This window comes from Propithecus coquereli, unplaced genomic scaffold (genome assembly GCF_000956105.1).
Source record: "Propithecus coquereli isolate 6110/MARCELLA unplaced genomic scaffold, Pcoq_1.0 Scaffold73, whole genome shotgun sequence".
In the NCBI taxonomy this organism is placed as follows: domain Eukaryota; kingdom Metazoa; phylum Chordata; class Mammalia; order Primates; family Indriidae; genus Propithecus; species Propithecus coquereli.
The window spans coordinates 5320432-5332328 of NW_012153396.1; the positions used below are offsets into that span (position 1 = coordinate 5320432).

Sequence of the window (11897 nt, forward strand, 5' to 3'; positions counted from 1 at the left end):
CGATCCAGAACCTAAGGACAAAGACGTCATTGTGAGGATTGCAATTTTGTTCAGAAACTTTTTATTTGTTTTGGGAAACAGAAGTTTCCAAAATAGTATTTACCCACAGGGCATGCAAATTACTATTCTATTCTATTCATTCAATTCTATCCATTCCATTCCATTCCCTCTTCTTTAGGCTATTCTACTCTATTCTTTTCTATTATAAAACTGCTGGTCACAGCCTACCAAATTGATTTCATGACCAACTAATGGAGTTTGCAACCTGAGGTTAAAAAAAAGCCCTAAAAGCTAGATGATGTCCCTATTTTTTGTACAAGAGAAGGCCTAAACCAGAGAAGTTAACAAAAATTCATTTTACTCATGGATTTTCAGAAATATATAATGGCATAGAATGAAGTTCACCCATAACGGAGAATTATAGTAGGAGAAAAATCTGTGAGGAAATTAAATTAGATCCCTTTTATCCTTCCCCCAATCCAGGCAGCAACAACTCTACTGCGTTGTTGAGTGACTAAGACAATGACTCTCACTTTGTCTTCTGCCAGTAAGTTGTCGTACTGTTCCCTGTACACATCCAGGTCTTCTCTAGATTTCCGGACGGCTTCTGAAGTCTGGCTCTATAATAACATCAGGAATAGTTAAATGGAACTGGAGACTTTTCAGCATAAACAAAAATACTGGGGATTCTAAAAGGAACAAAGAATTTCCTAGTACGAGATAAATGTGTTAATGAAGTATCCATTACAGATAACATTTATAGAAGAAAATAAACCATTTAGGGACTTGGAAAGATTAAACATCCAATCGCCTGTTTCTAAGTATAGCCGGCTCTGTATGCGAGTACGTCTATGGAGCACCCTGCCTTCTTGGCAGGGCAGTGTGGATGAAGAAAGCGCACAGGCTTGGGAGTCACATGGACCTAGGTTCTGAGAGATTGAATATATATACAGACAATGGCTAGACCATTCATAAAAGTAGAACGCTGACCCACAACCTCTGCAGCAACCAGCTAACCATGACCTTTGTAGCAATTGGCCTCAAACTGTCAGGACTTGGTCGATAACTGCCAGCTTCTCTAATTTTTGTCCCCATTTCCAACTTAGGACCTTGCAGAGAAAGCCAAATATGTTCCCCAAACCAATCGCATAGGTTGTCCTCCTTCTAATTGGTTTGCCACCAGCTTCCTCATGCCAACAACTTCTGAGCAGGGTGTACCTGAAGCCCTCCCTTCTTTTCATTATAAAGCTTTCCCACTCCCTTGCCTGCCTTTGAGTCTCTGCCAAATGCGAGTGATGGTGGCCGATTCCTTCCTACACCAAGCTCTGACTAAATAGCCTCTGCTCATTCTCATTTGGATGGGCTTTGTTTATTTCCACCGTTCCAATTTCTGCTCTGTTACATACTAGTGCGTGACTTAGGCATGTTACCCAGCCTCTCTGAGATGGTCTTCTCGTCTGTGAAAGAAATCTAGTACACTGCAAGCTTGTTATGAGTTGGGTTGTATTTAGAAAGTGCTTCACATATGCTGTTTAACAGACTCTCAGAAAAAAGTAAGTTCATATGGCATTTATGATATTATGTTATCCATTCATAAATGTCCTTCATTAATACTACAATAAAAGCTGACATCTGTTGAAACTTATTATATGACAACCATTTTGTATTCATTGTCTCTTTAATGAACCATATCTATTCATGCTCATATTTAGATAAAGTTTTTCAGATTATGGAAATTTTTTATTCTATAAGCTAACCCATTATTTACATGTTTAGTAAAATGTGTCCTACAGTCCAGAGAAAACAATATTCCCTAAAGAAGACCTTGTAAGCAGCTTAAAAGGTTATATGCCTTATCCAAGGTCCCACAGCCACTCAGTGGTTAAAAGCTGTTGCTTTCAACCAGGAAGCTACATGGCCTCATTTCATAAACCACAATGTCATATGAAAGCTACACGGTTCTTTTGACTAAATGATTGCAGATGCAGAATCACATAACTTTATTAACAGATTGGAATGGGTACTTTCACCTGGCCCTCGAGCAAAGTCCACACAGGAAGCCAAGGGATACACATGGCTGAGTAGGAATGGCGGATGGAAGGAAGGAAGGGTCTAGACGTGGGAGCTCTCATTCAACCATGAGCACGTCTGTCAGAAAATGCTTGTACTCAGACAGCAGACCCTGCACTTACTTTCTCCTGCTGCTGCTTTGCAAGGTAGTTGTTCAAGAATAGTTCTCTGGAGCTTAATTCTTCATCCAACAGTAAAGAAAAAACAAGGTTATTTATTTTCAATTCCTCCTGTAGAAATATTTTGAAAAAAAAAGGTGGAGGGGAAATGATCAATACTTCTGAGAGAGGACTTTCTGTTGCTGGTCATAGACTTGGCACTAATCAAACAAGTTTATGGCATACAAGTAAGAGAAATCTTTTAAAGAAAAAGAGAATATAGATTGTACTATGTAGTAACAATTATACTATATAGTATATACTATATAACAATTATATAGGAATATAAATAGTTACAGTAACTATTCAGTTACTTCATCTTTTTCATCATTTTATTATAAGGTAAAACACATCTACAGAAAAATACACAAAGCAAATGCATAGTTTAATAAGTTATTATAAAGGCAAACACCCTTGTTATCACCACTCAATTCAAGAAATAGAACTTTCCACTGCAGAAATTCCTTCCAGGTGTCCTCATCCATATCTCAACCCCAATATTAACCACTGTCCTGGCTTTTATAGTAATAACTTCCTTGTGTTTCTTTGTAGTTTTATTACACAAGTGTGTATATTGCTATGGTTTGGATATTTGTCCCCTCCAAACCTTATGCTGAAATTTGATCCCCAATGTTGGAGGTGGGGCCTAATGGGAGGTGTTTGGGTCATGGGGTGGATCCTTCATGAATATATTAATGCCCTCTCCCAGGGGTGAATGAGTGTTTCCACTCTAGTAGTTCTCTAGAGAGCTGGTTGTTAAAAAGAGCCTGGCACCACTCCTTTTCTCTCTCTCCCCACCTCTCTCTCTCTCTCTCCCCACCTCTCTCTCTCTCTCACTCTCTCTCTCTCTCACCGTCTCACCATGTGATCTGGGCACAAGCAGGTGCCCCTTTGCCTTCTGCCATGGGTGGAAGAAGCCTGAGGGCCTCACTAGATGTCCAATATTGAACAATCCAGCCAGCAGAATTGGGAGCCACATAAAACCTTTTTCTTTATAAACTACCCAGCCTCATGTATTCCTTCATAGCAACACGAAATGGACTAAGACAGAAACATAGACATTACAGTATAATTTACTCGTTAAAAAGAAACTTGTCATGTTTTTTAATTGTCTTATAACCTTCATGTTCCCTTTTATCCCTTTCTTTTCCTCACAATTTATTTGTAGTTGTCAGTAGTCTCTGCAGTTTTGCCTAATCTGGGTTTTACTGACTACGTACCCATCAGCCTCCTTCATCCTTTGTATTTCCTGAAAATTGGCAGCTGGGTCCAGAGGCCTGATCAGACCTAGGTTTGGTCTTTTAGCAAGACCACAAGTGAGACTGTGTTCTTTGACAAGCAGACACATAATATCCGGTAGTCTTTCCTTCTGTGATGTCAGCAGCTGTAGATACTCAACGCCAAGGGCCATTAATCCACTGAGAGACGCGAAATGGTGACAGTCTATTTCTGGTTTCCCTTTTCACTTATTAATTAAAATACTTTGATAAAGAGATGCTTCTCCTTATCTACTCTTTGGTTACCCAGTGTACAGTTCATACAGGAAAGGCAGAGCAAATCCTCAATACTCTCCCTTTATCAGTTTGTAGATAATGAATTGGCTGTCATCCTCTAAAAGTGATAGATGAACATTTTTCTTATTAAAAATCACAAATTCATGAATTTAAATAAATTTGATGGGTTTCAACTAATTATGATTATTATCAGCTTTGAATCTTAAATTGTCTCATTTAGGGGAGACATTTTAAGTTGGCTCCTAAGTCCTTTTGATGTAACCTAGTAGTTTCCTCATTATCTTGTGTGACAAGATGTTCTAAGCATATATTTTTCTAAACAACGGTTTTATTGAGATATAATTCACATACCACACAATTCACCCTTTAAAGTGTATAATTTTAGTATAGTGTGTCATTTTTAACTTTTGATATATTTAGAGAGCTGTGTAACCATTGCCACGATCAATTTGAGAACATTTCGTCACTCTGAAACGAAATCTTTCAGCAGTCATTTCCCATTAACCCCTTCACCTCCTAGAGGCCTCCTCCCTTCCCCCAAAGCAACCACTTTTCTAATTTCTGACTCTATAGATTTGCCTATTTTGGACATTTCATATAAATGGAATTATACAATAGGTGGTTTTGGTGTCTGGCTTCTTTGACTTGGCATATTTTCAAGGTCCATCCATGTTGTAGCATATATTAGTACTTCATTTATTTTCATTGCTGAATAATATTCCACTGCACTGATAAACCATATTTTATTTATCCATTCACAGCTATTGCCTATCCGGGTTGTTGCCACCTTTGGGCTGTTGTGACTACTCAGGGACATTTGTTCCCAATCTTCTCTTTCACCCCCACTCCACACACACCCCTGTCTGCCAGACTGGTGGCTATGGTCTTCTGTCTATGACCACAGCTCCTGAGGAGCTGTCCTTTCCTATGGCCACGGGTCTTGCCGGGTTCTGGGAACAGCTCTCTTCCCGTGCCTCTAAGCTTCTCTTAGCTCTAGACATGGTGCTGGCGGCCAGTGGCTTCTCGTCCCAAGATGTTTACCATTCCTTGCCATTTCCCTTAACCCTGTCCGTACTTCTGTAAAAAGTCCCTTCATTAAACTCTGTTAAATGTAACCCATTCAGTTATTATGCCCGTTGGGACCCCGAGGGTGCAGCCATCGTCCTGGAGAGTCCCTCCACATGCCTCCAGTGCTGCGTCATCTTTTCTTGCTCACCCCTTGCTTTGGAGAGGCACATCTTCCAATAGCTCTCTGAGAATGACAGCACGTAAATTTGGGAGACCCTGCATTTCCCAAAATATCATTATTCTCCTCTTAAACTCAATTGAGAGATTGGGAATAGAATCCAATGTTAGAAGTAAGTTTCCCTCAGAATTTAAAGGCATCACTCCTTGATTTTCTTGCTTCTAGTTATTGCACACTTAATTTATATTTCCTTTGCTGGATGAAATTAAGACAGATTTTTCATCTGGTCTTTTGTGGCATGAGGATTATTCATTAAGTCAGTATATACTATGAACCAAGCCCTTTGTTACTTGCTGGAGATACAGAGATGAACAAGAAAGACTCATGGATGCATTAAGAAATAATCTCACATAAATGAAAATTCAGGTGCAATATGTGGTAGAAGGAAAAGAAGTATACAGTAGGAAGATATAACCTAGTCTGGGGAACTAACTTTTAAGCTGGGACCTGAAGGACAAATATAGTCTAGGAGGCATGGAAATTGGTAGAGAGTATGATTAGCAAAGTCGACAGACAGTTGTGAGGAAGGACGTGCTGGGTGTGTTCACGGGACCGAAAGAGGGAGTGTGGCAAGACAGGGGGAGGGTGGCCAAGATGAGGCTGGGGAGGGACCCAGGGCCAGGTGTTGGTCTTCATTCTAAGAACAATGGAAGGCCTCTGGAGGCTCCTTCAAAGAAAAAGTCACATAAGTAAAGCTTTTATTTACCTGGTTGACAACCATCTCTGCCTTTACTCTTCTTTCAAAGAGTCTTTTCAAATGTTCATCAAAGTTCTGTGTGCTTTCTTGAATAGAGTTTTGAAGTTTCTTCAATTCTGCTTCTAATGACTAAAGGGAAGACAATAGTAAAGTTAACTTTTGGGAATATTAAATGCTCCTAGGAAGTGGTGTTTACATTTTGCCACGATGGAGGGACAGGTGGAGGGCAAACCTTGCCAGGTGTTCTCGGCCTTCCGCTCCCTTCAACCAGAGATACTCCACTTGGATCTGTTTAATATACTGTGTGTCTGAGATTTTTGCTTAAAAAAGACTAAATTGGGGTGAAAAGGTCTTCATTTCCCCCTTTTTGACCTGTTCATGCTTTCTCATTTTTCCAATGCAAGCATAAATGCCACATTCTCAAGGAAGCCTTCCTTGGGCCCAGTCTTGGGCCCTATTCTAAGTCTAAGAAGCAAAGCCTGAAACAGGGTTCCAAGGCCTGTGATTTCTGGAGGGAGCGCTCTTTATGGTGGTAGCTGCAGAGGTGTCAGAAGAGAAGCTCCCGGGAAATCAAAAAGAAGGGTCTTGAAAGAGCAGAGGTGTGTTCTCCCAGGGCTGCTCCTGGGGAGAGAAAGGCAGGTTGAAAGAGGGAGGTGCCACTGCGAGACTTGGGGGTAAAGGGGAAAAAGGAAGGAAGAGGTGGAGGTTCAGAGAGTGAGAAAACTTTTACAGTGAAGACATCTGGAGAACGCTTCCTTACCGGCGGTAAGGTGCGAAAGGGTCCTCTAGGATCCTGCTACCCAAAGGAGGGTCCACTGGCCAGCAGCAGCTGTTAGAAGTGCAAAATCTCAGTGTCCTTCCACTTCCCCAGAGCTAGGATGGCATGATGGAATCTGAATCTGCATTTTTAGCAAGATCCTTCCAGCCTGAGAGCTCTGGGCTAGGGGGATATGGAGCAGCATCGCTGCGCAGCTCTAAGGACCCAGTAGAAACTGAGGTCACCCATTTAGAGTGAAACCAGCCAGGAGTCTTTTCTTTACCCACTGCGTGAGGGCAGGTGCAGAGAAGGCAGAGTGCTGGATTTAATCAAGGCTGGGGTTTCGGTGCGCGAATACCAGGAAGGAGCAGGGGTGCAGGCAGGGGACTATTTTACAACACAAAACTGTGTGGCAAAAATGCAGTTGAAAGGTCACCCTTCATTCCTTAGGCATCTGTACTCCCTAACTCCTTGAAATCTTCCCTTCTTTCAGGATTACTGGTTTCGGCTTTTAGGCAAGTATCATGTTAGGTTAAAATGCAAGGGACCCTAGAGGACTGCAGTGAATAAAAACGCGGACAGGTGAACAAAAGTTCCAGGAAGCTATTCACGAGCTACAGCCACCAACACGCTGGTGAGCTGCCCTGCCTCGAGTGACAGTATGATTTTACCTTCTTCACAGAAGAGCGAGTATTATTTGCGTGGTTGCTCACCATCCTCTTCTACTTCTCTACTGTAATCGTGAGCATTTGTAAAGTGGGAATGTTTCTTGGCAATGGAAGAGGATAAAAGGAGCAGAACCGCACTGCAAAACCCTCACGTTAGAATTGTTAAGCATGCACTGCATTGATCGCGTTGTGCTTTTCTCCAACCCTGTCCTTGAGATCGATCACAAATCAAACAGAAGTGTTACTGGACTCAAACACATGCAGACAAGACAGAGCCAGACCGTGCAGGGACCGGAATGTGCCGTAACAGGCATTCATGAAACATTTGAAGAATGAATGAAGGACGAAATAAATTGTAACGATGTGGGCAATGTTGAAATCAATAACTTTTTAAAACCATTGCTATACATTCTTCTTGTTTTAAATTGTTCTTACTCCTTAAGTTTATCTCCACCTACACTCTAAGTTCTCTGAAACGCCACCCTTAAGCTATTAAAGACACTGAGAAAATGAAGCGCGATTGAATAGACATTGAAACAAAACTGTGGATGTGGTAGGTTACATTAATTCTTTGTTCTTCTGACCTTTCTGTACTTATCTCTTTCTTCATTTAACTCCTTGACTTTTTTCTCATAATCTTTGAATTGTTTCCTTTCCTCTTCGGTCCACAAGGCATCAGGTTTTGTCATGAAAGGAGGCTGCGGAATCACCTGGAGACATAAAGAAAAGCATATGCTGTGGCTCAGACACAGTGTGGCAGTGTGGGGAAACCCCAGCATCATCATTAGGGTAGGAAAAAGAAGCCCTTTAAAAGGGCATGGTCTGGCCAGGCGAGGTGGCTCACGCCCGTAATCCCAGAACTTTGGGAGGCTGAGTTGGGAGGATCGCTTGGGGCCAGGAGTTTGAGACCAGTCTGGGCAACATAGTGAGACCTCCTCTCTACAAAAGAATAGAAAAAATTAGTTGGGCATGGTGGTGCGTGCTTGCCTCCCAGCTACTCAGGAGACTGAGGCAGGAGGATCGCTTGAGCCCAGGAGTTGGAGGTTGCAGTGAGCTGTAATGACGCCACTGCACTCCAGCCTGGGAGACAGAGTAAGACCTTGTCTCCAAAAAAAAAAAAAAAAAAAGGTACAGAGGTACAGTCCTTCACATTGGCAAGGATGATGACCTGACACTTTGACCAAATGGTATGAAAAAATGCTACACCTGTTTTTGTGTGACTTGGGTAAGGGTGGGCAGTGTGGGATGTGCCCAGTCTCTTAGGTGATAGACTCAGAGTTGTGTGTTGGTGTCTTCATAGTTAAAACTACACCTGAGCTCCAGGAACACCTGTATCAGGTATCAAAGAAAATGTTTCCTGGTGTATCTGAAGAATTGGATGAAGCAGTATCCCCGCCTTCTGTAGGACCCAAGGCACCGTGGTTACTTATATCTGTTCATTTGTTTGCTTTTTATCAGATTGGAAGGCAAGTCTTCAGTTTATAAGGAACTAGCAGGTTGCAGAATATTTGTTGCTGTAGAATTTCTAAAACCCAGGTTCATCTAGGACACAAATGGTAAAATTTAAGTAGCTCTTTCCACCCCATCCCACCTTCCACAAGGATGGCCAGAAATCTCACCATTCTCAAAATGTCTTCCTTCTTCACTTCCAGAACACCTCCCATCATGTCATTCAGGGCTCGGCGTCTCGTGTCGGTGCTCTGGGAAAGAGCCGGAAGCAGAGAGGGCAGCTGAGACAGGGATCTGACACCGCGTGGCAGAAGGGGCAGCCTCCCCCCGAGGTTGGAATGACTGACTGCATTTGGGCCTGGCGAAGGTGGGCAGTGGTGTGGAGGAGAGAAGGGAAGGAGGCCGGCTGAGACTAGAGTGACCTCTGACAGTGACAAACGCCTTCATGTGTTTCTACAGTGGAATACAAGTGTAAGACGATCAAACCAAACTGGGAACCAGTATCCTTAAAGGAAAGAGGGTCTTAGGTACCGTGTGAGCAAAACTGCATACCTGAGACTGAAGCCGACGCTCCACTTCGCGGATTGTAATCAATTCCGCTTTGGCTTTTTGCCAGGGATTAACGTGTTTGCGAGCTGTGATCTGAAAGAGAAAATGCAGCTTCCTGCTGTCATTGTTACAAAATTCAAACAAGTACAGCAGAGGCTGGAGGATAAGAAGACGTGCTCTGAAGCACGACGGTTGGGGTTCAAATCCCAACTCTGGTACTTACTAGCTTTATGACTATGTTCAAGCTACTTAACCTCTCTGGGTCTCACTTTCTCCACCTGTAAAATGGAGGTAATATTGGTACCTACCTTATAAGGTCTTATAACAATAAATTTGTTTCAATCTATCTAGGGCACTTAGAATGGTGCCCAGCATCTAATGGACTGTAAAAATATTTGCTGTTATAATACTTCCAAGTAATCAAGTTGGCTTCATGTGAGCAAGGGCTTTTCTTTGAGTGTTCTCTAGCATTTTATTTTTACTTAAAAAAAATGAAAATGGACATATTTTAATTGTTTAAGCAAATATTAATTTGCAACTGCCTCTGCGCCAATACCTTTGAAGAAAGCTGTCCAGAAAGCCCCCTTTCTCTGGGACCTACACTGCCCGAATGACCTGGATAATTACTGGAGCTCTGTTGGCCTCATTCCCACAACGTGACCCAACCTCTTTGGCTGGTACAGTCACTGGACTGAACTGGGCCAAGGAGCCCTTTCCCAGGTAAACTGGGAATTGGGACTAAGAGATTCTAATTCAGGGCAGCTGCTCTCTTGCGTGGAGGAGATTAAAGCAGAAATTGCCAGAGGAAACCGAAATGCAGAGAGGAGTGAACTAAGAGATGAAGAAAGAGGGTTCTGGACTCCCCCTGAGGCTCCAGTCTTTGGTCCCTGCTTCTTCCTAGGCTCGGTGTCCAAATCCCCCTGGACTCTGGGGGATTCATAAAAGAAATCCAATTATTGCTGAGGCGCTATCACCTGACCGGCTACCTGTGACGAGAGTGCTGCCTCATACAGTGGCTTCCAGCAGTGTAAACAGGATGAATGAACAGGAGCTGGGAAAAATCGCCCGAGAGAGAAGGGAAAGGCGCCGTAGCTGGCCAGTACCTCCTCATTTTCCACAACGAGTGTTCGCTCTGGCATCTCACAGTCCTCAAATTCTGGTCGCCAGACTTTTTCTTCCAACTCCAGATCTAAAATAATTTCTTGAATTCTAACATTTCTTTCCTTCACGCGTGCAATTTCGAACACTTTTTGTTTATACGCGGCATCAAACTCACTATTGAAAGCAGTTTTTACCTTGTAAATGATATCCTGAAATATCAATATGTTACTGAAAACACATCACATCTTGTACGTTTACTGGCAACATGATCCCACCATAATACTTTCCCTCCCAAATCATTCCACAAATTATCTTTTAAGAAGATAAGATAGTTTTTCTGGAATCTTGCTTATATTAAGTCATTTCTTGGTTCAGTAATCTACAGTGGCATCTAATCTTGGGTAGGATTAAGGCAACAGTGCACCTATTATATCATAACTACTTCCTGAAATGTAAGTTGTAGCTTAATGTGCAGGCATGTTGACAAATGTTGACAGGAGTGACGGGTACTTGGAGGCTCATTGGGCTATTCTCTCTACTTTTTTATAAAATCCATCATCAAACATTTAAAAGGCAATATACAGGACTTCAGTAGATAAGTGTCTTTGGACACATTGGAACTTTGGGGGAGATATGGAGAGGAAGGCACAGCCTGTAGAGGGTGGTTGGAGAAGCTCTCAGAGCAGCACCACCATACACAAAATTTTCCTCTATAGAGACAGATAATTCTCAGGTAGGAAGGAGCTGGCCAGTGGGATGAACCAGCTCCTAAGGGGACAGTGGGGCCAACTGGATTGCCCCTATTCCTGCTGATGGGTCAACTCAACGTGGCTTTTATGTTACCATCAGAATTCAGTCTATATATCTATCTTACTGAAGAGGAAATCATTAAAGTAGGGTGGGAAAAAAAGGATTTTAACAGATAGCATGAGAATTTCTCTTGGGCTGAAATTACCTCCTTGTAGGAAAACACCTAAATAAAGTAGCAAGGTGAGACCCTGGAGGCGAGGGTCAGCAGAAGCTGAGCAACAAGACCATAAGTAAATAGTTCTGAGTATAAATGAACAGGAATTTCAGGGGCTGCAGGAGAAAAAGAAGAGAAAAGGATAGGAAGAGAGAGCTCAGAACGTGGCAGGAGGCTAGAATTCAAATTACAGACATGGCTTTCGGGAACAGGAATAGCCAACGTTAAATTTCAAACTATCTGCATTGGTGCAATCTCAGTGCATCTTCAAAAACCCACAGTTTGGTCCTGTACATGCACAGATGTGTTCTGAGACTGACTTGTTTGGTAGAAAGTAAGGAGTAGGTACTTAGAGCCAGAGGGACCCCACACCTTATCTCTGAACCCCCAAGTTTACAGAAATCTTAGAGAGGAAATTTTTATTTCCCTGGGTTGGGCAATCACATCTTGATCTTACAAGGAGATCCTAGTTGACATCTGGGTTGCCGAGAATATGGAATTAAGGATTTCTTTTATCTCTGAGCTTACTGAAGATCTAAGCAGAAGAATGGTTTGTGGTGTCAGCCAGGGTGGGATGTTCTTTAGAAAACTTGGTATCATAAAACCCAGTCTGAAAGGTTGAAATCAACTCTCATACACAAGCTCTGTCTAAAGGACATGGACACTGGCCATCTGTACATTTCTCTGTGTTTTTTATTTTATTTATTTAAAAACTTTTTTTTTT

General features: G+C 42.3%; 1 protein-coding gene across 1 annotated transcript in view; it reads right to left on the bottom strand.

Annotated features, from left to right (window-relative positions):
- The window catches only part of CFAP43 (cilia and flagella associated protein 43), a 94956-nt gene that overhangs the window by 13556 nt on the left and 69503 nt on the right, over positions 1-11897 (bottom strand). Inside the window, exons 22-28 of the mRNA XM_012661640.1 lie at positions 10212-10418; positions 9112-9201; positions 8730-8810; positions 7695-7820; positions 5695-5814; positions 2193-2300; positions 534-620 (exon numbers count right to left, since the gene is read on the bottom strand). Of these exons, the coding sequence (XP_012517094.1) occupies positions 534-620; positions 2193-2300; positions 5695-5814; positions 7695-7820; positions 8730-8810; positions 9112-9201; positions 10212-10418 (819 nt within the window). The remainder of the gene's footprint in view (positions 1-533; positions 621-2192; positions 2301-5694; positions 5815-7694; positions 7821-8729; positions 8811-9111; positions 9202-10211; positions 10419-11897) is intronic.